Source organism: Calonectris borealis, chromosome 1, assembly GCF_964195595.1.
Source record: "Calonectris borealis chromosome 1, bCalBor7.hap1.2, whole genome shotgun sequence".
NCBI lineage: Eukaryota > Metazoa > Chordata > Aves > Procellariiformes > Procellariidae > Calonectris > Calonectris borealis.
In genome coordinates, this window is record NC_134312.1 from 212,271,084 (window position 1) to 212,296,506 (window position 25,423).

General features: G+C 46.0%; 1 protein-coding gene across 1 annotated transcript in view; it reads left to right on the forward strand.

The window, feature by feature from the left end:
- The window catches only part of LOC142077893 (NADP-dependent malic enzyme, mitochondrial-like), a 145,463-nt gene that overhangs the window by 101,815 nt on the left and 18,225 nt on the right, over positions 1–25,423 (forward strand). The window contains exon 6 of the mRNA XM_075140182.1: positions 2,339–2,442. Coding sequence (XP_074996283.1) covers positions 2,339–2,442 — 104 coding nt within the window. The remainder of the gene's footprint in view (positions 1–2,338; positions 2,443–25,423) is intronic.

The following is a 25,423-nucleotide window of genomic DNA, read 5'->3' on the forward strand; positions in this document are numbered from 1 at the left end:
TCCATTTTTGTAAAATGTACTTGTGCCTCACTTGACCCCAAGTAAACCAAACACATGTTTCTTGAGAGAAATAACAAATCTGGGGTATAAGAGCTTTGAGTTTGTGTATGAAGACAAATGAGTGCCGATGTTTTCAGGCATGCCTATGCTCACTGGAAAGCAAGATTTTCTGTACCTCTTTCACTCCAGATCCAAGTGTCTCACACGGGACACTTGAAAAGAATGAAAGAAAGCAAAATAAGTAGCTGCAGATGACATCTGGGATGAGATTCCCAATTACCTCTTTGGTCTCTGGTCCCAGGATTATTTTATCCCTTTAGCATAGTGGCCTGTCATGGACTTGTGGAATATAGGGTGTGCTCATCTCAGCCTGATCCTCGGTCTTTCCTGAAAAGTGGGATCTCTAAGTTCAGATCCTCTGAGGCTAAGGCAGGAATTAAGTCTCAGTCTCTCACTTCTTGGAGTTTCCAGTCAATAGAGCATTGTACTTGACTTTGGCTCCTTCATTTCTTCCTTCTCCTCCATGCTGGTCTGCATACCACCAAGGGTCAGCATGCTCTGAGCCCCCCAGCTGGAGGTCCCCTCCAGAGGGACCTGGGTGTAAGTGCTTCCCTTTCCATGGGAGGCCTCTGACCATGCATGACCATCTGTTTCTATCTCAGCATCCAGGGGGACACTAAAATCCAAAGTGGCATCAATGATTTTCAGACATCTCCAAAGGTCAGATGGTGTCAGAGAAAGGGACTCCCAGAGTCAGTCTTGGGGACTTTCATTCTGCCCAAGGTCAAGTGTAGCTTATGTGTGCAGGAACAACTCTGTGAAGACAATTTCCACAGCTGGGATTAAGATATAGAACTTGCTGTTTTCCAGCAATATAAACAGTATGTTTCCTCACAGTATAAATAATTTGTTTATTTATTTAATGGCTTTCTCATGTGCATAAACCCAGCTTAACCCAACCCTAAGCACGTCCTACAAGCATTCTGCCCCACGACTAAACTCTTACCAATGCAGAAATAAGACACCTCCTGTAGGCATTCATCCTGTTCATCTCTGCCTATTAATATATGTTGAGCCTAGGGTGGCTGTGTTGCTAACACAGGCACATCAGGTAGAATGGAGTAAATATAGCAGCCATATTATATTTTTAGCATCAATTCCCAGCTTGTCTTTCTGACAGCCCGTAATACTTTGTATACTCTTTCAGCAAATTGGTCTTTTTTCAGAGCTTGGAATTTCTCAGCTTGCCTATGGGAGAATTTTATACTGCATGAACCGGCCCCAGGGCACATGACGCTATAGGAGCAATCAGTGAAGTAATGCAAATGGGTCTGCTTTCTGTCTTGTGGCCCTGAAGAGTTAATGTATCAAACTCGGAGGAAAACCTCTTTCATCTTTCCTTCTAAGGGAAAACAGCTGTGGCTGTAAAAACAGATCTAATTTTAGCATACCTGCCAATATTTGGGGCCCATATGGCAGCAGGACAATAGGTTTGTGATGGCTCATCCCCTTCTCATGTCGATGATTCAGTTCCTGAAATTGGAAGGGAAGTAGAGTTGCTTTGCAGTGACTCACGGAGGTGTTGGCCCACCTGTCTCCTGCCGCTGTTTGTCCTGTGATTTTTCCCAAAATATGTGTTGTTTCCATGCTGACCCAGTCCTTTTTAGGTGGCTTAGGGGTCCTGCCTTAACACCTGCTGGATTGGTTGGAGGAATGGCCTGGGTTTTTATTCCCAACAGGAGTCAAAAAATAAACTAACCTGTTGTATGAAAATATCTTGCCTTGATATGCAGATACCTTGCAGATGACTGGAGGTGAGTGCTGGATAGGTGCAGGGCTTGGGGACATTTTGGCATCTCATCACTGGTTCTGGTTAGCTCAGGGCTGGCACCTAAAGCCCTATATGACACATGTCATTTCAGGTTACTTCAGGCGATCTTCATTGCTCAAAGCGCTGTTTATGGTCAACAGCTTTCCTGGTAACCTCAGTGCAAAATTAAGAACAGATTGAACAGTAAGCACTCCCCACACAAGGTCAGTTTTATTCACTAGGAGTGAGGCACCTTGGCAGGGAGATGTGGTAGAGCTGTTCTGGGGATGCAGAGCTCCATTTCCTACAGCAGTCAAGAAGCATTACATCCCTCCGACTTTATTTACACAAGAAGATAGCTTCTTATGGAAACACTTTCTGCTCAGGAAGAGCTGTGTGAGCTGTCCTTCACTGCATAGTAAGTAAAATTAATATGACCACAACAGCAAACTTTCTGGGTAGGCTGGGACATAAATCTCCATTTGTCTGTGGAAGAGAAGATGTGAACAGAATTGCTTTGTGTCCTAGGCTCTCCTGAGTGATCCACTCTATATTGGACTGAAACACAAGAGGGTTCGTGGGAAACAGTACGACGAACTGATTGATGAGTTTATGCAGGCAGTTACCAACAAGTAAGTGGGATTATATACATGGCTCCTCTGGGCTGCTTCCATTTAAGAACAAATGCTGCAACTTGTGAAATAAACATTAGTATAATTGATCGTCCAAGCAAAGAAAGGTCATTTAAATGCAAGTCTCCTGGGTGGTCTACAAATGACTCTTTGTGCTTGAGCACTCTGTGTCAAAAATATTTGTCTTCAGAGAACTGAAATGGGACTGATTATTTATAACCATTTCCTGTCCATATAGGCCAGAGGTGTCAAACATATGCCCTGTGGGCTGTATCTGGCCTCCATCATGCATTTATGAGGCTCATTCAGCATAGGCAGAATCTAAACTTTGGTTTGTTTACATTTTGTACAGGAAGTTTCTAGCTTTCATCATTGTGAAGGAAATAATCTAACTGGAAATGGCATGTTACTCCACATGGTGATGTCTGTATGAGTCTGCAGACCGCCTGTCTATCGCTTTGTTAAAAATAGGAGCTTCCCTGCTGGCATTTCAGTCTGTGGAGTGAGAAGGCCAGGATTATAAGCATTGTCTTTTTAATGGTGGGACAGACCGAGAGCATATTTCCATTCTCACTGACTAGCTGAGATAGAGGGTCTCTGCTGTACCAGGGAGTTTGGTATGGGAAGAGCAGAACCACCACCTCAGTGCTGTACGTGCACCTCTTGCACTGCATTAAGTTCCTCTTTCTGAAAAAGGAAAAAATATTAAAATCTCCATGACTATCTGGAGAGGTTACTCTAAGTGAGAACAACTGTTAAGGAAAAAAATAATGTTTGGGAAGTCCCAAGCTCCTAAGGCAGCTTTTTCTGCCTTTCCTAAAGCAGCAGATGATACTGATAAGGAGTGGCAGAGAGCTGCAGTCTGTGCCTGATTAATTGGCTGCTGCCTGTCTGTGCGTTGTAGAGTCTTTTCTTCACAGCTGAAGGAGCTGGGTTTGATCTTCCCTCTTTCTGTGTCTCCAGCCAGCTCTGTGTGTCTGTGTGTTCCTGCCTAAATGGAAGGGAGTGGGTGGTACGCGTGTCATCAGCTCTCAATTCATCTTGTCTCCCTTGAGGTAGGAGGCACCATGTCCAGTGTCTAATGACAACACCTACCCATCCACTGGGAAGCATATCTTTGCATAAGGTCTGACTGCCCAGCTGGCTGCGGGTGGAGGGATGTGGGAAGTAGGGGCTGAAATGCTGAGGACCGTTCAGTCACAGCTGATGAACCAAGGTTTGAGAGGGATGAGTGCGTCATGGAGAATTTCAGCATCTGTGGATGTGGTGGCTCTGTGCAGCATTGTGCTGCACCCTGTGCAATGCTGCTGTTAGGACAGGATTCTCTGCTTTGCTGTTCAGCAGCATGGTGTAGACACGTCCCGTGTGATGGCCGGCCAGTACATCAACCCGCCCAGTAGCAGTTGCCCACTTACTGTGTAAAGATACTTTCTACCAGTCAGTGCTATAGCTCCTGCATCTGTGAATATGAACACAGTAACACTGCCCTGCCTGTTGGATTAAAAACACCTAAAGATGACGGCAAAGAAGAGAATTTTGTGTTTGTGCTCTGGTTTGTGCTTCTTTATATTTGATAAGAAACTTGACTGAAATGTCAGTTGATTGCAGTGTAGTATTATGTTAGAAACTTGTGGGTTATCTAGGGGGAAGAAATTCTTGGAGGCTAGAAAACTGGTAAAACACAACTAGGAAATCACAAGAGGCTCTACAAGTAGAAAAGATTTAAGAGTTGTCAGGGTTGGTTTGTGGGGTTTTTGTTTGTTTTGATTGTAGTCACTAATTAATCCTTCAAGGAAACTATCCCACTTCCTTCTGGTTAGGAGACCACAGGGGTATTGCAGTGTTGGTGTTGATGATAGAACGGGAACAATGGAATGAGAATCCAGATGATGGTCTCAGTCATCACAAATTTGGCTCTGAGATTTATGCTTGTGGTGTTAAATGCAAAGCTTGTTGTACCCACTACTCCTGCAATGTCAGTGACAGGGCCAGAAAGATAATTTGCCTTTTCTGTGCTTGTGGCTGGAGAGGAAGGATTGGCTGTTATTTTCCTATGTTTAGTTTACATGAGCTAATGTCCACATTGAAGGGAGAAGACACTCAGCCGCAAAACAATGAACTCTTATCTTGTGAGGAGGTGATGTCATGTCTAATGCTTTCATCCAAGTAGTGGGAAATCAAGCTGTCCCAGCTTTTCTATTTCTCTTAGCCAGGATGAATTGCTTGAACACCGTAAGCCCCCAAAAATTTCTCTGCAAAGTGGAGCTGGGAAATTCCATTTTGCACTTCTCCATCACATCTGTAAAGTATTTGGAGATCCTCGAGTGAAGGAGCTAGTACCCTATGTTATCATCCTGACCACCAGCATACTTTAAAGCGTTATTGGAGTGCGATCCTCTGTGAGCGCTGGGCTGGTGAATAATCCTTCCATCAGCCTGGGTTTGGCAAACTTATATGAAACAGATTCATTTGGTCTCAAATTTCCACTGGAATGACTGGACACAACCCAGTAGGAGCTCTCACTTCTGTTACGAAAGGAAGCAGAAATTGTTCAGAAGGTCAAGAACATGCTGCTTTATTATAGCCTGCTTCCACATGTGAGGAAACCTGTGAGTACGAACTGCTGTGATCTTCGGTCTGCTGTAATTTCTTATGCAATTTTATAATGTCATATGCAAATTCAGTTATCTGGGAAGGAACCTTTTGGGTTGCCACAAATCTCTTGCAATTTGGGGGTTTCCTTTTCAGCTTGACGTTCATGCAGAAATTCTGTCTACTTCCTGAGGGTACGTCAACTTCTCATGGAAACCATTTGTCAGTTCCTTTGCAGGAGTGCCTCCCACCCTGTCAAATCACTGCTGGCTCAAGGGACATTTGTCACTGAAATGGAATGTGTCAGAGCCCACAAGAAAGCCAGGGGAGTGAAGATTTACTCTTCTAATGGAATAATAATATCAAACAGATGTCAAATTTCTATAGCTGGAGACCCCTACAGTCGGCAGAAAGGGCTCCTGGTCTCATAATAGCTACCTAGTAATGAAACGAGGAGTGCGTCAGAGGATTCAGAATTAGCACTTACAGTATTTTGAAATAAAGTGTGACTTCTGGGCAATTTTAGAAAGAAAAGCCCTTTCTGAAACAGCTGGATAAATTTCTGCATTTTCCTGCTGCCTAAACCTCCGTTCATTACTTTGTCACCTAAAACACATGAAATGACTGAGCTCTTTAAAAAGAGCTCCAAACCATGCATTTTGTTCCTCTTGGGAGGCAACTATGTGCAAAATTTGGCCCGTTGAGCCTCGCCTATGACTGAATGAAGCAGCCTGACAAATTGCTGTTTTCTTACAATGACTAATATGCTTTGTATGGGAAAATACACTGCCTCAGTTTTCCATCTCCTCAGTTACCATGGTAAAGGGCAAGTCAGTCTTATTCTTGAACTGATACATTTTTGTAGGCTGGAATAAATATTCACCTAAAATGTCCAAGGATCATAATTGGAGTAACCCACAGAATTTCTGGGGCTTGCCTATATAAGCAAATTAAGGTTGAAATCAAAACACCATGAGAGATGTGTTGTGCTGGGGCATGTTCTCTAGGCTCTGAAGGGCTTCAGCCCAGCATCTACAGTAACGATATGTGTTAATCCTCAGACTCTCTTTCAAAGCAAACTACCACTGGAAGTTTTTTTCCTCCTTCTCCTTTTCTCCTAAACTGGTATAGAAACTGGAGACGAGTTCCTTGTATGTCCTATTCCATTCGTTCCTTCCGTTGTTTCATCATACAGTAACGGTGCAGCTTGGTGGCTCCAAGTGGACAGAAGTGTTGATGGATGGCCTGTCCCCAAGCTCCAGCCTCCGTTTCAAATGCTGGCCTCAATCGCTTGCCAGCAGATGCTGAGCATGCAGCCTGAGACTCTACAAGACGCAGTTCGACACGCCAGCAAACCGTGTCGCAGAAGCCTCATTAAGCTGTCATAACTTCACTCCCCTTTCCTTTCCTATCAGTGCTTATTACAGGGTGACCAGGGAAACAGAAGCTTTCTATCAGCCTGTGCCATATGGCAGAGCACAGAAGACATCAGGAGATCAAGCACTCAGTTTCTCAAAATGGGAGAAGGAAAGTAGCTCTGCTGAGTTTGCTTTCCTTGTGTCTGTTTTATACCTGATTTCTCTTTGCCTAATCCCTTCCCAGTACTTTTACCCACAAACATACCAAGTCAGGTCCCATGCGCTCTCCAACAAGCAGAGCCTGCTCAAAAACAATCTGCCTCTGTTTCAGCAGTTCTCCAGGGCTGTGGATCACAAATTCACCAGCACCTTTCAGAAACAAAATCACCAGTACAGGTGTGCCCACGTTATTTCTTCAGATGCTCTAGTGTCGTGGTTTAACCCCAGCCAGCAAAAATAAACGCCACGCAGCCGCTCGATCACCCCCCCCCCCGGTGGGATGGGGGAGAGAATTGGGAGGGCACAAGTAGGAAAGCTCCCGGGTTGAGATAAAAACAATTTAATAATTGAAATAAAACTAAGTAGAACAGTAATAATAACAGTGAGAACAACAACAATAACAGAATACACAAAGCAGGCAATGCACAACAGAACCGCTCACCGACCGCCGACCGCGTGTCACGAACGGGGGGGCGAGCCCCCCCCCACCCCTGGTTTTTATACTGAGCATGATGTCACATGGTATAGAATACCCCATTGGCCAGCTGGGTCCACCACCCCGGCTGTGCTCCCCCCTCCCGGTGCAAGCATCACCCAGCAACAGCCAAAGCATCAATGGGCCATCAACGCTCCTTTCACACCGAACCCAAAACACAGCACACCCCCCAGGCTACTGGGAAGAAAGTTAACTCTGTCCCAGCTGGAACCAGGACAATATCCACCCCTTATTCTATACCATCTACATCATGCCCAGGTCTCACATTTTCCCATACATTCCAATTAGTCACCGCTCCTTTTCCCTGCCTTTTGATATATACGCACACAGAGATATCATTCCCTTAGTCCATGGGCCATCCCTCTAAAACGTCCGTTGAGTTCATGTAGTCCATGACTTCGGGTTCCACCTGTCGTAACAGTCTTGCAGGGCAGGAGAGATGGTGTGTGGTGTCGGGCTCTTGCATGCGGAGGCCAGTTCTGGGCGCTCGTCCGGTTCTATCATCGTTGCACCTTGCTCAGTTTCATCGGCGTTCATCCTAAATTAATCTGGGTGATTCTTACTGTAATACTGTTAATATGGCATATGGTAACCATAAAAGTGATGACATACAGTACTATGTAATAACTAACATCGTACAATTCAGTTCATTGGCTATTTTCACCCAAAATTAAATCCCCCTGAGGTACACACCGGACTTCCCCATCCTTTCTCATCACCCACCAAGTGCACCCAGGTCCCTGAGCAAAAGCAATCCCACGGATGGGTTTTCCCTTGCCAGAGGCAGGAGCAACCCAGACTGTCTTCCCCAGCATATTTCTCATATGCACGACAGGGACTTTATCCCCCTCTACAGCACGTAAGGGTTTGGATTGGGCAAGGCCAGCTCAAGTGACAGACCCCCTAGTGTTCACTAACCAGGTGGCCTTTGCTAAATGTGTGTCCCAATGCTTGAATGTCCCACCACCCATTGCCCTCAGTGTTGTCTTTAACAGCCCGTTGTATCGTTCAATTTTTCCAGAGGCTGGTGCATGATAGGGGATGTGATAGACCCACTCAATGCCGTGCTCTTTGGCCCAGGTGTCTATGAGGGCGTTTCGGAAGTGAGTCCCGTTGTCTGACTCAATTCTTTCTGGGGTGCCATGTCGCCATAGGACTTGCTTTTCAAGGCCCAGGATGGTGTTCCAGGCGGTGGCATGGGGCACAGGATATGTTTCCAGCCATCCTGTGGTTACTTCCACCATGGTGAGCACATAGCGCTTGCCCTGTCGGGTTTGTGGGAGCGTGATATAATCAATCTGCCAAGCCTCCCCATATTTATACTTCAACCATCGTCCTCCATACCAAAGAGGCTTTACTCGTTTGGCTTGCTTGATTGCAGCGCATATTTCACATTCGTGGATAACCTGTGCAATAGCGTCCATGGTTAAGTCCACCCCTCGATCACGAGCCCATCTATATGTTGCATCTCTCCCTTGGTGGCCTGAAGTGTCATGGGCCCACCGAGCTATAAATAATTCACCTTTATGTTGCCAGTCCAGATCTACCTGAGCTACTTCGATCTTGGCAGCCTGATCCACCTGCTGGTTGTTTTGGTGCTCTTCACTGGCCCGACTCTTGGGTACATGAGCATCTACATGTCGTACTTTTACAGTCAGGTTCTCTACCTGGGCAGCAATATCTTGCCACAATGCGGCAGCCCAGATGGGTTTACCTTTGCGCTGCCAGTTGTTCTGCTTCCACTGCTGCAACCACCCCCACAGGGCATTTGCCACCATCCATGAGTCAGTATAGAGATAAAGCACTGGCCATTTTTCTCGTTCGGCAATGCCCAAGGCCAGCTGGATGGCTTTCACCTCTGCAAACTGACTTGATTCACCTTCTCCTTCAGCAGTTTCTGCAACTGGCGTATAGGACTCCATACCGCAGCCTTCCATCTCCGATGTTTTCCCACAAGGCGACAGGACCCATCCGTGAACAGGGCATATTGCTTCTCGCTTTCTGGTAGTTTGTTATATGGTGGGGCCTCTTCAGCACGCATCACCTCCTCTTCTGGGGATATTCCAAAATCTTTGCCTTCTGGCCAGTTCGTGATCACCTCCAAGATTCCTGGGCGACTGGGGTTTCCTATTCGGGCCCGTTGTGTGATCAGTGCGACCCACTTACTCCACGTAGCATCAGTTGCATGATGTGTAGAGGGGACACTCCCTTTGAACATCCAGCCCAGCACCGGCAGTCGGGGTGCCAGGAGGAGCTGTGCTTCAGTACCAACCACTTCCGAAGCAGCTCGAACCCCTTCATATGCTGCCAATATCTCCTTCTCAGTTGGAGTGTAGCGGGCCTCGGATCCTCTGTATCCCCGACTCCAGAACCCTAAGGGTCGACCTCGAGTCTCCCCTGGTGTTTTCTGCCAGAGGCTCCAGGTAGGGCCATTCTCCCCGGCTGCGGTGTAGAGCACATTCTTCACATCTTGTCCTGCCCGGACTGGCCCAAGGGCTACTGCCTGAACTATCTCCTGTTTAATTTGCTCAAATGCTTGTCGTTGCTCAGGGCCCCATCTGAAGTCGTTCTTCTTCCTGGTCACGTGATAGAGAGGGCTTACGATCTGACTGTAATTTGGAATATGCATTCTCCAAAAGCCCACAACGCCTAAGAAAGCTTGCGTTTCCTTTTTGTTAGTTGGTGGAGACATGGCTGTTATTTTATTGATCACATCTGTTGGGATCTGACGACGTCCATCTTGCCATTTTATTCCTAAAAACTGGATCTCCTGTGCAGGTCCCTTGACCTTACTTCGTTTTATTGCAAAGCCGGCCTTCAGAAGGATTTGGACTATTCTCTCCCCTTTCTTGAAAACTTCCTCTGCTGTGTTGCCCCACACGATGATGTCATCAATGTACTGCAGGTGTTCTGGAGCCTCACCCTGTTCCAGTGTGGTGTGGATCAGTCCATGGCAAATGGTAGGGCTGTGTTTCCACCCCTGGGGCAGTCGGTTCCAGGGGTACTGGACGCCCCTCCAAGTGAAAGCAAACTGTGGCCTGCACTCTGCCGCCAAAGGGATGGAGAAGAAGGCATTAGCGATATCAATGGTGGCGTACCACTTGGCTGCCTTTGACTCCAGTTCTTATTGGAGTTCCAGCATGTCCGGCACGGCAGCACTCAGTGGAGGCGTCACTTCGTTCAGGCCACGGTAGTCTACTGTTAGCCTCCACTCTCCATTGGACTTTCGCACTGGCCATATGGGACTGTTGAAGGGTGAGCGAGTCTTGCTGATCACTCCTTGGCTCTCCAGTCGACGAATCAGCACATGGATGGGGATCAAGGAGTCTCGATTGGTGCGGTATTGCCGCCGGTGCACTGTTGTGGTAGCGATCGGCACCTGTTGTTCTTGGACCTTTAACAACCCCACAACAGAAGGATCCTCTGAAAAACCGGGCAAGGTGGACAGCTGTTTAATTTCCTCCGTCTCCAGGGCAGCTATACCAAAAGCCCACCGGTACCCTTTTGGGTCCTTGAAATACCCTCTCCTGAGGTAGTCTATGCCAAGGATGCACGGAGCCTCTGGGCCAGTCACAATGGGGTGCTTCTGCCACTCATTCCCGGTCAGGCTCACTTCGGCCTCCAACACAGTTAACTCTTGGGATCCCCCTGTCACTCCAGAAATACAAATGGGTTCTGCCCCTTTATAGCCTGATGGCATCAGGGTACACTGCGCACCGGTGTCTACGAGAGCCTTATATTCTTGTGGATCTGATGTGCCAGGCCATCGAATCCACACAGTCCAGTAAACCCGGTCGTCCCTTTCCTCCACCTGGCTGGAGGCAGGGCCCCTCTAGTCCTGGTCATCATATTCGCTATCCACTTCTTGTAAGTATGAGTCAGAAGTCCCTTTGTTAAGGTCGGAAGTGGAATCAGCCCTTCTACTCTGTCTGGGGAACTCACTGGAGACTGGAGCAGCGGTTTTCCTGGAAGAACCCCCTTTTGTGGTTGTTTTCCCTTGCAACTCATGTACCCGTGCCTGTAGGACTGAGGTAGGTTTTCCATCCCACTTCCTCATGTCCTCTCCGTGGTCACGCTGGTAAAACCACAGGGTGCCCCGGGGTGTGTACCCACGATGTCTCCTCTCTTGAGCAGAGGGACGTTTGCTCCTAATGGCTGAGACGCTGGCCCGTGCAGGGGGGGAGCAGGACATATCCTCTTTGATTTGCTGGACCTCCTGAGACAGTTTCTCCACAGCAGAGACACAGGCCCGTAGGGAGGAAGAGAGACTTTCTTCATATTGCCGGAGTTGGCCAGCCAGTTCATCCACTGTTTGTTCCTCTCCATCTCTCCAGGTCATTATTGCCAATGAGTTTGCATGTGACGCTGGTGCGCTCCGTACAAACTTCCGCCACATGGGTCGGGTGCATTTGACCTCATCTGGGTCTTTGGATAACTGCTCGTTGTTCAGGTCATCATAAACCACTTCCAGCACGGCTAATTCTCTCAGGTACTGGATACCTCTCTCCATGGTGGTCCACTTGCCTGGGTGGCATATAACATCTTCCTTGAAGGGATACCTTTCCTTCACACCTGACAGGAGTCACCTCCAGAGGCTGAGGACTTGTGCCCCTTGTCCAATTGCTTTGTCAATGCCCCCTTCCCTAGAAAGGGATCCCAGCTGCTTGGCTTCCCTACCCTCTAATTCCAGGCTACTGGCCCCGTTATCCCAGCATCGGAGCAGCCAGGTGACAATGTGCTCCCCTGGACGACGGCTGAAGTCTTTTCGCACATCTCGCAGCTCACCCAGAGATAGGGATCGGGTGGTCACCATCTCATTTACGGGTTCTGCCTCCTCCTCCTCCTGTTCTCGTGATGGCCCTGGTTCATCTTCATCCCTTACTAGACGAGCTGATTTTCTTGTGCATTTTCTTTTTTGTATAGGGGCGACTGATACCGGCAGGGGTTGGTTCTCTGTCGCAGGGGGCAGAGTAGCTGCCGTGCCTGCCCTGGGGGGTGAGGGAGCCGCTGTGCTTGCCGTGGGGGGTGGGGTAGCCGCAGGGCCTGTTGCTTTGTCATCAGCTGCAGAGACGTTTCCTTCCCCTTGGGGGTTCTGAGTGGTGTTAAACAGGGCTCGGTAGGCGTGGGCCAGGCCCCAGCACATTGTAGTGATTTGCGTCTCCCTGGAATGGCCAGGATGACAGCATACTTCTTCCAAATATTCTACTAATTTTTCAGGGTTCTTCACTTGTTCAGGGGTAAAGTTCCAGAACACTGGGGGTGCCCATCGCCCTAGGCATTTGCCCATGCTATCCCACTCGCCCTGCCACTCATAACTATCCAACCTTGGGGCAGATCTCTGGATGACGTTCTTAAATTGCTTACTAACCTTGGAGAAAACCGCAACAATATTCCCAAGGACTACCAAGAGATGTATCTTAACTACCCAGGGATGTTCAAGGTACTGGCAAGTTATTTTAACAAAGGAGATGAAGGTAGCGAGGGTGCCATTCTCTATTTCCTCCATAAAAAATCTCTCGGAGGAAAAGGTATAATTGCTAATGGTCTCCATGAGGTGGTACCCGAAATGCAGAAACGGCTTCATTACGAATCCCAAATACCAAATAACCCCCAATGCCAGCGTTTTAGTAACAAATCTCCCAGGCAAAACATCATTAATCACGGCAGAGCACAACAGACTACAAAACCCAACTCCAATTTTTAACAGGTACAGTAAAAACAAGAGCATGGTGCAGAACAAACGAATATGTTACCAGATATAAATTCCTTAATATGTTCTAAATAATCTGTCGTTATCTCAACCCTTCGTGCCCCACGTTGGGCGCCAAAAAGGACTGTCGTGGTTTAACCCCAGCCAGCAAAAATAAACGCCACGCAGCCGCTCGATCACCCCCCCCCCGGTGGGATGGGGGAGAGAATTGGGAGGGCACAAGTAGGAAAGCTCCCGGGTTGAGATAAAAACAGTTTAATAATTGAAATAAAACTAAGTAGAACAGTAATAATAACAGTGAGAACAACAACAATAACAGAATACACAAAGCAGGCAATGCACAACAGAACCGCTCACCGACCGCCGACCGCGTGTCACGAACGGGGGGGCGAGCCCCCCCACACACCTGGTTTTTATACTGAGCATGATGTCACATGGTATAGAATACCCCATTGGCCAGCTGGGTCCACCACCCCGGCTGTGCTCCCCCCTCCCGGTGCAAGCATCACCCAGCAACAGCCAAAGCATCAATGGGCCATCAACGCTCCTTTCACACCGAACCCAAAACACAGCACACCCCCCAGGCTACTGGGAAGAAAGTTAACCCTGTCCCAGCTGGAACCAGGACATCTAGTTAACTTGGCTAATTGATCCTGAAGGACTAGGCTTAATTCTCTAGGCACCACTGGCCTCCACAAAGCCCTCATGTAATACTGCTAACACCTAAAGTCCCTCCTCAGCATCTACATGTCTGTTAGGAGACCTGCACACCATCACCAGTGCCCTGCCAGGGCTGATGGTATAGACCAATTCCATCCTTCATGGGAATACAAGGTGGATATTCTCCTTGCCCACTTACCCCAGTTACCATGGCCAGAGGGACTCTGATGCCCTCCAGAAGGGAGAAGTGATGGTAATGGGAAGAGCCACCCTAGCTGTCCATTATCCTGGCTTGATCTGGGATGAGCTCATCAGCCAGCTCCTACAATCTGCTTTTAGCCACTGAATGATATTTGAAGTCAAAGAACAATATTTGGGTTTTATTAGCTCTTGATTTTCTGCTACTGAGGAATGACTGAGCTCCAGATGTGCTGCTACAGGATCTCTGTGGTAATGGACTTTTATTACCTTGCCTTCAAATCCTTTGGGATAACGCATTTACAGATGTCGAAAAGCCCTCTGCCTTAGGCTTTCTGTCTTTCCACCTGAGCCAAATTTACCGCAGCTGGTTTAGAAAGATGTAGCTGGAGAAGATCTGTTTGGGTGGAAGGCAGGTAGTGAGGCTCCATTCCTTGTCTGTCAGAGGATAGCTCAAGGCTACATCTGAGGGTCAGCACTAGCACGGTTGCGTCTCCTGCTTATGCCCTGCTCCCAAGAAGCCTTCTACCTCCAGCTGCAGTTGTTCCTCAGACCCACTGCAAGGAGGATGATGTCATTTTGCATAAAAACGCAAGAATGGCCATAGCAGCCATTAGTGCTGGTCTTAGTGCTTGGAAGTCAGGAGACTGCTGTGCAAAAGAGTTGGTTATTTGGAGGAGATGGGGGCAGAACGGTTTTGCTGCTGTAAGGACTATAATGAAGGTTGACTATGATTTTTCAAGATTTTTTTCCCAAGAGCTTTGTGATTGATCTTGGCTTGATCTTGCCCCGTATCCTGTCTCTAACAGTAGCTCATAGCAGATGCCCTGGCATACGACTAGGAACAAGCAGCAAACAATCCTTGGCATATCCCCAGCTTCCAGCAATCCGAGATTCAGGGTTTTCCTGCTATCTCTGTGCTTGTCGTGGTTTAACCCAGCAGGCAGCTAAACACCACACAGCCATTCGCTCACTCCCCCCGCTGTGGGATGGGGGAGAGAATCGGAAAAAAGGTAAAACTCGTGGGTTGAGATAAAGACAATTTAATAGGTCAGAAAAAGAAGGAAAAATAATAATGATAAAAGAATATACAAAACAAGTGATGAACAATGCAGTTGCTCACCACCCGCTGACGGATGCCCAGCCAGTTCCCGAGCAGCGGCCGCACCCCCCGGCCAACCTCCCCAGTTTTTTGTTCAGCATGACGTCATATGGTATGGAATATCCCTTTGGCCAGTGTGGGTCAGCTGTCCTGGCTGTGTCCCCTCCCAGCTTCTTGTGCACCTCCAGCCTCCTCGCTGGCAGGGCAGTATGAGAAGCTGAAAAGTCCTTGACTTAGAGTAAGCACTGCTCAGCAACAACTAAAACATCACTGTGTTATCAACATTATTCTCATCCTAAATCCAAAACACAGCACTGTACCAGCTACTAGGAAGGAAATAAACTCTATCCCAGCCGAAAGCAGGACAGTGCTTCAAGGGTCACTTTCATTTAGCACTCACTGAATCTGCAGCAGGCTCTATGCCTCAGAGCGTGGTGGCTGTGTTTATGTTGGCAGAAACCTAGTGAGACTCCTACACAACGTTAGAAATACGTCTGCAGTCTAAGAAGATGTTAAGGCAGGCAGCAGTTCCTCTTGGGTTCATGATGCAGCTCCCTGGTGTGGGATTTCTAAACCCAGGACCTAGAGCTCTAAATTTTGTATTGGCTATCATATAAAAGGCTACAAGTTTTTGCAAAACTCCCATCAGTTGACTCAAAAGCAAACATTCTAGCATAAAAGCAATTGCATTTTTGTCTCATTTATGACGACCATCGTAACTGCTACATCTGCTGTAACAGTCATGACTTCTATTGTGGTCCAGCTTTCACTGGGCTATGATTATCTGACAATCAAGGAACCTTACCCATGACATTTCCATTTCAAAACAAAGTAACAGACATGATCATGTTTTCTAACTTATCTCTTCATCTCTCCTTTTAACACTAGCAGAACTATTTAATGAGTGATATACTTAGTGCTATTAAATCATACCACAGTACTGAGTGAGGCTTTGAAGGGTTTTTTCAGTGGTTTCAGAACCAGAAGGTCAACTTTTATTTTAATTTACCAGAGTTTCAGTTTTCATTGTCAGTTTTTTAAGGGAAAACTTGCCTTCCTCTTAGCTATGTGGAAGGATTAAAAATTACAGGCTTTTTCTGATGTGAAGTGTATCATCTGTCTGCAGCCTGTAAGCAAACAAATGTTGCAACCTCTCCCTGCAAACAGTAGTGCACTTGCCTGGCCCCGTGCCTCCTAGTAGTAAACCTGTCTCGCTGTTGTCTCTTTACCTATCTGGGTGTCCTGGCTTCAGCTGGGATAGAATTAATTTTCTTTCTGGTAGCTGGTATGATGCTGTGTTTTGGATTTAGTATGAGAATAAGGTTGATAACACACTGATGTTTTAGTTGTTGCTGAGTGGTGTTTGCACTGGTCAAGGACTTTTTAGCTTCCCATGCTCTGCTGGGTGCACAAGAGGTTGGGAGGGAGCATAGCCAGGACAGCTGACCCCAAGTGGCCAAAGGGATATTCCATACCATACGACGTCATGCTCAGCATATAAAGCTGGGGGAAGAAGGAGGAAAGGGGGGACATTCGGAGAAGTGGTGTTTGTCTTCCCAAGTCACCGTTACGCGTGATGGAGCCCTGCTGTCCTGGAGATGGCTGAACACCTGCCTGCCGATGGGAAGGAGTGAATGAACTCCTTGTTTTGCTTTGCTTGTGCGCGCGGCTTTTGCTTTACCTGTTAAACTGTCTTTATCTCAACCCACGAGTTTTCTCACTTTTACTCTTCCGATTCTCTCCTCCATCCCACTGGGGGGAATGAGCCAGCAGCTGTGTGGGACTTAGTTGCTGGCTGGAGTTAAACCACAAAGTCCTTTTTTGGCACCCAACATGGGGCTCGAACCCACCACCCTGAGATTAAGGGTCTCATGCTCTACCAGCTGAGCTTTTTCTATCCTAGCTGAAACCAGGACACTGGGTTTCCTCTTCTTGGCCAGAAACACATACAAACATGCAAACAGTGCAATCCTGATGTGAGATTTCCCAGACATGAATGGCAGTAGAAAAGCCTTAGCCTTCTGGGACATACTTATGCTTTTGTGTAACCTGCCTATTGCAAAGAGACCAACAACCACACCAGAGCTGCCATTAAGGGGCTATCAGCAGACTCAGAGGTGTGAAGGAACTGGGTCCCCAATAACAAGAATGAGCCTGGGCCTCACGCCCTCAAAGGTACTTTTTCCCTCTAAGCTCTTCTTAGCTTGGTACCAGTGTTTGCTTATTTAAGATTGCTGGTTCTGTCTCTATTTCTAATGTAGGTGAAAGCGTATCTTGTTCTGTGCCTTGAGTCAACCTTGGTGTCAGATGGGACAACAGTCTAGTTTTCTTCCACTCTTGTTTGTGAAAACTCAGTTTGCAAAGACCTTACGGAAACAACTTGCCTTTTCTCTCTCTGAATGCTCCCGCTGGCCCTGGACCCCATTTCTGCCCACCTGAGGCACACTCAGGCAAGACCCCGTAACACTGCAGAGGCACAGGGGTGCTTCCCCTTCGTACACAAGGAAAATGCAGATTCTTAAGTCACTGCCCTCATCCTCTCCGGGGGCAAAGTGAGAGCCTGGCTGCAGCGGAATGAGGGAAGTGCTTTGCGCATTTCTAAGCTACTTCTTTTCTGGCTACATCTGTACTAGTAAACAAGAGAGGCCAGAGCCCATTTTCTGGTCGTAAGGCCAATGGCACTGTGCTTGCTGCTCATATCCATACTGCTTAGCCTTATCCATACTGCTTAGCTCTCTTACCGCTATAAAGCCACAGGCAAACGATCTCTTGAGATGGTGCCTGACCAAACTCACCCCTAAACTGCGGCCAGGAACTGTGTGGCAGAGTACTGCTGGTCTGACCAAAAGCCTGCCAAGGATCATGTTAACAATTTAACAGTAAGAATGGCCTCAGGACACTGGCCAGAGTGTGTTGGATCTGGCTGAGATGGAGTTAACTTTCCCCATCGCAGCCCTCATAGTGCTGTGCTCTGTATTGGTAGCTAGAAAGGTGCTGATAACACACCAGTGTTTTGGCTACTGCTGAGCAGTGCTGGCACAGCACCAAGGCTTTCTCTCCAACATTCCCCTCTCACTAGTAGGCCGGGGGTGGGCAAGGTCTTGGGAGGGGACGTAGCCAGGACAGCTGACCCAAACTGACCAAAGGGATATTCCATACCATATGGCATCCGCTCAGCAATAAAAACTAAGAGGAAGGAGGAGGGGGGGGGGCATTCGTTATTATGACGTTTGTCTTCCAGAGCAACCGCTACGCATGCTGAAGCCCTACTTCTCGGGAAGCGGCTGGACATCGCCTGCTGATGGGAAGTAGAGAATAAATCTTTTGTTTTCCTTTGCTTCCATGTGCGGCCTTTGCTTTTGCTTTATTAAACTGCCTTTATCTTGACCCACGAGTTTGGGGGATTTTTTCCATCTTATTTTCTTCCCCCTCTGTCCTGCTGAGGAAGGGAGTGATAGAACAACTTGATGGCACCTGGCATCCAGCCAAGGTCAACCCACCACACCAGACTCGGGTGCTAGTGTTGTTTAACTTGCTAGAGTGGACTTTGGTTTTCCAATCCTGAATGTTGATCACTTGCCAAGCATGATTTTTTTCTAATGATGTGCTCCTTTTCTGAAAATTTCATTTTTCTTGGAAATCAGAACTTTGGTTGCTGGTGTATCAAACAGCAGTAAGAGAGACTCAGGGACAAGGGCAAGGACAATTTGGCTCTTCTCTGCCTGGTTTTCTCAAAGACTATGCACAAGAGTTGCAGTGTGTCAAAGCAGACTCCTTATGTCATGAGTGACTGAAAGCAGTGCTATAAAATGCTAAATTCAGATAGGGATTGGAACCTCCTGCCTGTGATTCTTTCCATAAAGGAACTGGACCTTCTTACAATATTTTTTTTTTTTCATACATGTAGGAATGTTTTATAGTCCCTGCTCACGGTGAACAAAAATGCCCTTTTGATACCGGTCAGCAAAGGCACTGCGCAGGTCCTCAGGCCACCCTTGAAGTTCTGACTTGTGCGGTTTTGTTTAGATGCTTCTCAAATGGTAACTGCTGCCTCATGAATTTTTTCCTCTGTGACCTCGTAGCTTGTAATGAGGCTGGATGAACTCAAAGTGGTGCATACAAATGAGGATGAAAGAACCAAGTTGCATAATGAGATTGTTCAGGCAATTGAGAAGTCTCTTGAATAAAGAAGCTAAAAGCAATGTCATCAGGAAAACATCTGCCTCCCTCTTCTGGGATTCACGGTCTTTTGTTACACACCTCGTGCTCATCCAAGAGATGTGTATCATCCTCTACAGGGGATACAGACTTTACTAACAGCATCTTTCCTGTTAACATAGCCCAGAGATTCAGTGCAGCTCTAGGTTCATAGTAACAGCACCAGAACAACAGTACAGTGATAAACAAAGCGTGAATCCTACACTTGTTTGTTTTCCAGGAAATGGAATAATTTGTTAATAAAGATTTTTGGGTGGTAATTTTTACAACAGATTTGTACTATCATATGTGTTTAGCTCCTAGAGTCATCCTTCATTAGGGCAACAGTCTTATACCATTATTTTGATCAATAGTATATTATTTCAGTAAAAATCCTGTTTGTGCAAAATTTGCTAGGCAAGGTCTGGAGATCAGACTAAAATGAGTGTATGGGACCATTCTGTAAAGCTTTTCTCAGTGAGACTGTTTTTACAGGAAGGTTTTTGCAAGGTACGGGAGAGAAAGTCAGACTTTGGGTCATAATTATGGCACAAACCCCCCAAATATGCAAACTAAGGAGACAGCAATATAATCTTTGCCATGAAAGACAAGTGATTTTTTTGATGAGGAAGAACTGAAAAAATACATCTTTTTGTTTCTAATGCTATGAAATGGCTAAATTGATTCCAGAGATGGTAGAGAACAGGGTCTCCAGATGGTGGTCTGGCAGCCACAGCGAACCAGGAGACATGGTGACGATATTAAATAATGACTCTTGTAGTATCACCAGTTACAAGACAGAAGTGAAGAACTGTTTTTAGAGATAAATTACATTTAGTGTTTTGTGAAAAAAAACCACACAGAGCCTTCAGCAAAGAGTATCAGAGTTTGCACCTGACATTAACCCACCATACAACAAACCAGTGCAGCAGAGTTTGGCTTGTGACTCCAAAAGGTCTCATTTTTGCTGAAAAGTGTGTATGTGTTGCGGTGGTTGAGGGGGCATTGGTGTTAATACATCAACCTGGGTAGTATTTAGTGACCATGAAAGACTTTGTTGTTAGAGTCTCTCCCCATTTCTATCCAGCATGTCTGAATTCTTTCAAAACCACCTCTGTCCGAGAGGTACAGAAATGAACTGTCCGAGCATCCTGTTCCACAGCCTGCAAATGTAAGAATTACTCATGCTAAGGGGAAAGCTCCAGTTCCACAAGGAGACACAGGACTGCAGAGATCCCAAGAAATGCACACTTCCGTGTGCCCAAGAGGAATGGGAACAGCTTTGAATCCAAAATCAGAACATCAAAAAACATCCTTTCTTTTTTGAAAGGTGGGGAAGAACTGGGGAATGGAAGAAACCAAACTGGAGATTGGCACTTGCTCTGTTTCAATGTACCTTGTCAGTCTGAAATCCTGACCATATGATGGAATGCTCTAGAGAAGATGAGTCACTGACAGTCAGGATGAGATTACTAGAGGGAGCCAACCTTAGCTGGCCATGCCTTTCCTGGACTGGAAGACATTCAGTCCTGATGTGACCTGCTGCTCTTGGCTTCAAACTCTCCTTCAGGCTCTGAGGTGAAAGTTCGGAGATGAGTCACATGGATGGGTAGAAGCATGGAAGAATCTATGAGAACTGGCAACAAGCCAAGCAGACTGACCTCAGGAGCCTCTTCCTACCACAGCAGTTTGCAAGATCTCTCTGCAGAGCCACCCTCAATAGCAACAAATTTAAGGATATGTAAATGTCTTAGAGGGGATCTTCAGAAATCCTTATTCAAATAGTCATTTTGCAATCACTTATTCTATAAAGAGGGATCCTGCACCTATAGACAGCAAGTATATTCTAAGTGCTTCGGTGTGTACTAACTCAGAACTGCATTCGTATCAGATGTCACAAGTTAAACAGAGCAAAATTTCTTAGCTGGTTAGACAAAAGCATACCTCACTGAAAATTATTCCTCCAACAAGAAATTGTTAATTTTGGTTTCTTGATGGAAACGACAATGTTTCCAATGAAGTACAACAATTTTGCAAAATCAGTTTTGTCAAAATCCAGTTTTCATTTTAAAAACGTTATGATGGGGGGAGACTAGCCAGTATATTTCATTCCATCCTGAAGTATTTCCATGTAACCTGATAGGGGACCACTTGAATACCATACACAAGGCATGGAACAGGACAATTTCTGTAGAGAAGATCAACAAAGAAATTACAGGCTTTGAAGGACAGCAGAGCATTGCAGTCAAAAAGGTGATAAGCCAGTGGCCTAGGGTGCATGACGTATATTTAAGATCTTCCTAACCAGCTGTGATAATTAGATAACATTAGATTATCTCTCCTAATTTAGGTGTCTAAAGTTAGACATCGAAATTTAAGTTGGTCATCTTAGACTGTCTTCACAGAGAAAGAGACATCTCCAGATGTTATCGACTTCCATTTTCCATTTAGACTAGTTCAAAGAAGTTGCTATTGGACATGCCTCTTTCTCTCTGTTGTCTGAGAAAGCAGCCAGAGTTGTCTCGCTCAACGTTACACAGCCAACTTTTAGATATGTAAAGGTAGCAGAAGAAATCCTAGTCTGCGCTGCATTTTGTTGGCTGAATTCCAGTACAAGTAGGAGCTCTTTGACCACCCTTTCCCTTTGCAGTAATAGATATTCTCCACCTTCTCTCCTAAGCTGGATTTTTTTTAGCATTGTTGCATATTAAAGCACTTTTGTGCTCCAGTCCCACGTTGGCTACGTTTTACTTTTGGATGCTACTTTGTCGTGCGCTCTGAATTCCTTTGGGATGAAAGAGGTTACACAAATCTTGAGTTGCTGTGCTGTGGAGGAAGGACAGTAGAACTGATTCATCCTGTTGATACTCACAAGGATGTTATTGCAAATGGCCCCAGCAGTTACTTTGTTCATACTCCTTGCTAACTTTATCCTTAGGCTGACATCCTTAGGTCATCCTAAGATGGAGCATTGCACACAGCCACCAAAGTATTGTTAGGAAAGAGCAGTAAGCATTAACTGGTGGATTTCTAAGATGGCTCAGTAAGTCAGCTGCCTAATTTGTGTTTAATTTCAGTAACTTTGAGCATCATAGTTCTTTAAAGTTGTCTCAAAACACCAGTAAGGTGGGTAGTTCTTGAGGACTAGGATCATCATCCTGAGATTCCCATCTGTCCTGGTGTCAGCTGGGATAGGGTTAAATTTCTTCCTAGTGCTGTGTTTTGGATTTAGTACGAGGAGAATGTTGATAACACACTGATGTTTTCAGTTGTTGCTAAGTGCCCTCCTAGTCCAAGGACAGCTCCCGTGCCTACTGACTGACCTAGGTACACAAGATGGGAGGGAACACAATCAGGACAGCCAGCCCAGCTGGCCAATGGGGTATTCCATACCATGTGACGTCATGCTCAGTATATGAACGGTAGGCGTGATCCAGGAAGTACCGATCGCTACTTGGTTATCGGTCAGCGCGGGTGGTGAGCAATTGCATTGTGCATCACTCATTTTGTATATTCTATCATTATCATTATTATTTTCCCTTTTCTGTTCTATTAAACTGTCTTTATCTCAACCCACGAGTTTTTCTCACTCTTACCCCTCCGATTCTCTCCCCGTCCCACGGGGCGAGGGGGAGTGAGCGAGCAGCTGCTGGGGTTTGGCTGCCTGCCAGGTTAAACCGCGACACCATCTATAACTGTGAGTCTGAAATATTTGGTTCTTTCATTTAAAGCGTCCAGTCTTAGGGTCTTGCCCACAGTTTGTGGTCTTTATTAATGAAAACTTTAGTTCTCACATTATGCAAAGGTTCACATAGGCTCAAAAATGTGGTTTATACTTTAAAATGCTCAGCGGACATATTGCAGAGAAAAACAAAACAATTTTCCAAAAAATAGCTCAGTGTAAAGAGTTTGCATTCCAGCACTGTCCTGTCACACCGAGGGGCAGGAAGAGAAATTAAGTGTCTATGGGCCACCATACCTTCCTTGTGCTTTGCTTAATGAAAAATGACCAAAGACAAAAATAGAAGTAACTGTGCACTGTCTCACGCTGCAGACCAAGAATGTGAAGTGAGGAAAGAATTCTGTGCTCGAAAGAGAAAAAAAAAGTGTTCAGGTTAATACTTTGCAAATTTGACTCTGTAGTCAGGGAAACCCACCCACCTACCCTTATGCTCTTTGGAGAGCTGGTTACACATACATTAATGCTGGCTGAGATCACTGATTTTATTAAGCAAGTCAGTAATGATGCTTCCTCAGTGATACGAATACATAATAAGACTGGTGTTGGAGAAATAGTTTCTATAGCAACTGAAGTTGCTTAAAGATTTGCTAATTCTTTGCTGTGAGACGTTAGCAGATGTTGTGGATGGTATGTCATCTCCCTCTTAGCTGTGTTTTCCTTACACATTCAAACAATGGATAAGAGGATTGTCCGCTAGAAAACTGATTTTCACAGGCACTTTTTGTACTGTTTATTTGCACAGAGAATGTGAAGCAAGTGTAAGAGCCAACTCTTTTCCCTTTTTGAGACCAGAAGGTTTATGAAGCAAGAGTTTCTCATGATGGACAAATAAATGAGCACAATGCATGTGCTTATCATTGTCTCCTTGCTGACAGACATACCTGAAATGGAAAATAATAATAATAAAGAATTCGAGGCCCTCTCAGGAGACCCTGACTCCCTGCACTGCAAGTGCCATGAAAAGAGCTTTTCATGACAGAGGCCACGGCTCTCAACTGAATCGTGTTTTATCCAGTATCAATTTCTAGTTTAAAGCAGGGGTGTCCCCTACCTCAGATTTCAGTGGCAAAGGAGGAAAGTCTGAATGGGAGGTAGGTAAGGTGATGCTGCCTCTGCGCTGCTTACAGTCCCAGAGAGGCTCAGGTCTCTAACACAGTGCGGCTATTTAGAGCCCTTTCACCTGCCTGCAGCCCAGAGGTTGCTAATAGTTGCATTACTCATTCCCTGAGCTTCTCCCATTGCCCCATCACATTTATGTTGGAGACAAGAGTACTTATGGGCCTTTTAGATTTTATTAGCAAAGCTTTAATGCAGCCTAGAGTCATACAAAGTGCTGAAAGTGTATAGATGTGGAGCAGTCTAAATATTACCCAATTTTTAGAAACTGCATACTTGCCTTGATATTACTGGATAATTATGGAAAGTTTGCAATTATTTCCTGCCTTTTGACTCTATGGGTCACTAGCTGTCATTGCTTGCTGGTTTCATAGAGTCATAGAATCATAGAATAGAACAGTTTGGGTCGGAAGGGACCTTTAAAGTTCATCTAGTCCAACCCCCCTGCAGTGAGCGGGGACATCTTCAACTAGATCAGGTTGTTCAGAGCCCCGTCCAACCTGGCCTTGAATGTTTCCAGGGATGGGGCATCTACCACCTCTCTGGGCAACCTGTGCCAGTGTTTCACCACCCTCATTGTAAAAAATTTCTTCCTTATACCTAGTCTACCTCTCCCCTCTTTTAGTTTAAAACCATTCCCCCTTGTCCTGACGCAACAGGCCCTGCTAAAAAGTCTGTCCCCGTCTTTCTTATAAGCCCCCTTGAAGTACTGAAAGGCTGCAATAAGGTCTCCCTGAAGCCTTCTCTTCTCCAGGCTGAATAACCCCAACTCTCTCAGCCTGTCTTCATAGGAGAGGCGTTCCATCTCCCTGATGATCTTCGTGGCCCTACTCTGGATCTGCTCAAGCAGGTCCATGTCTTTCTTATGCTGGGGGCCCCAGAGCTGGACGCAGTACTGCAGGTGGGGTCTCACCAGAGCGGAGTAGAAGGGCAGAATCACCTCCCTCGACCTGCTGGCCACGCTTCTTGTGATGCAGCCCAGGATACGTTTCCTGCAAAGCAACTCAGTGGAGAGAAACATGTTTCCAAAGCACAAAAATGTGGCTATGAAATCACACTGTGAAGCACTCAGGACTATGTGATCCTACACGCAGGATTTTTCTCATTTCTTGGTCACCTACAGTTGAAGCGGGCACTTGGTGATGTTCCTTTAACTGATGTTCCCTTTGCAGTCAGATTTGCTGCATTGCAACATGGCAGTTGCAATATGCATTGCAAAAGAGCATCTCCTTCACTTTGAGAACCTCATCAGTAAATATGATGAGCTGAAAATTTGTCATACCAATCATCCAAAGATGCATATACATATATATATATATAGAGAGAGAGAGGTATATAGGTATACATATTAAGAAGCCCCTTGTGCCTCTTGAATAGGCAGATTATGAATACAATTTATTTTTAGACATTCCACATTTCTGAGTGTATGGACCTTGGGAAGGGTGTGATCCTGTTGGCTGTTACTGTAATGCATTTCTCTTATGATCCTTTTATCTCTGTACTAGAGACTGTAGCTGCATTGTCCTGGTAAAAGATGTATATATCATCCTACGTTGTGGAAATATTTTTATTCATGTTTAATTACCCTTTA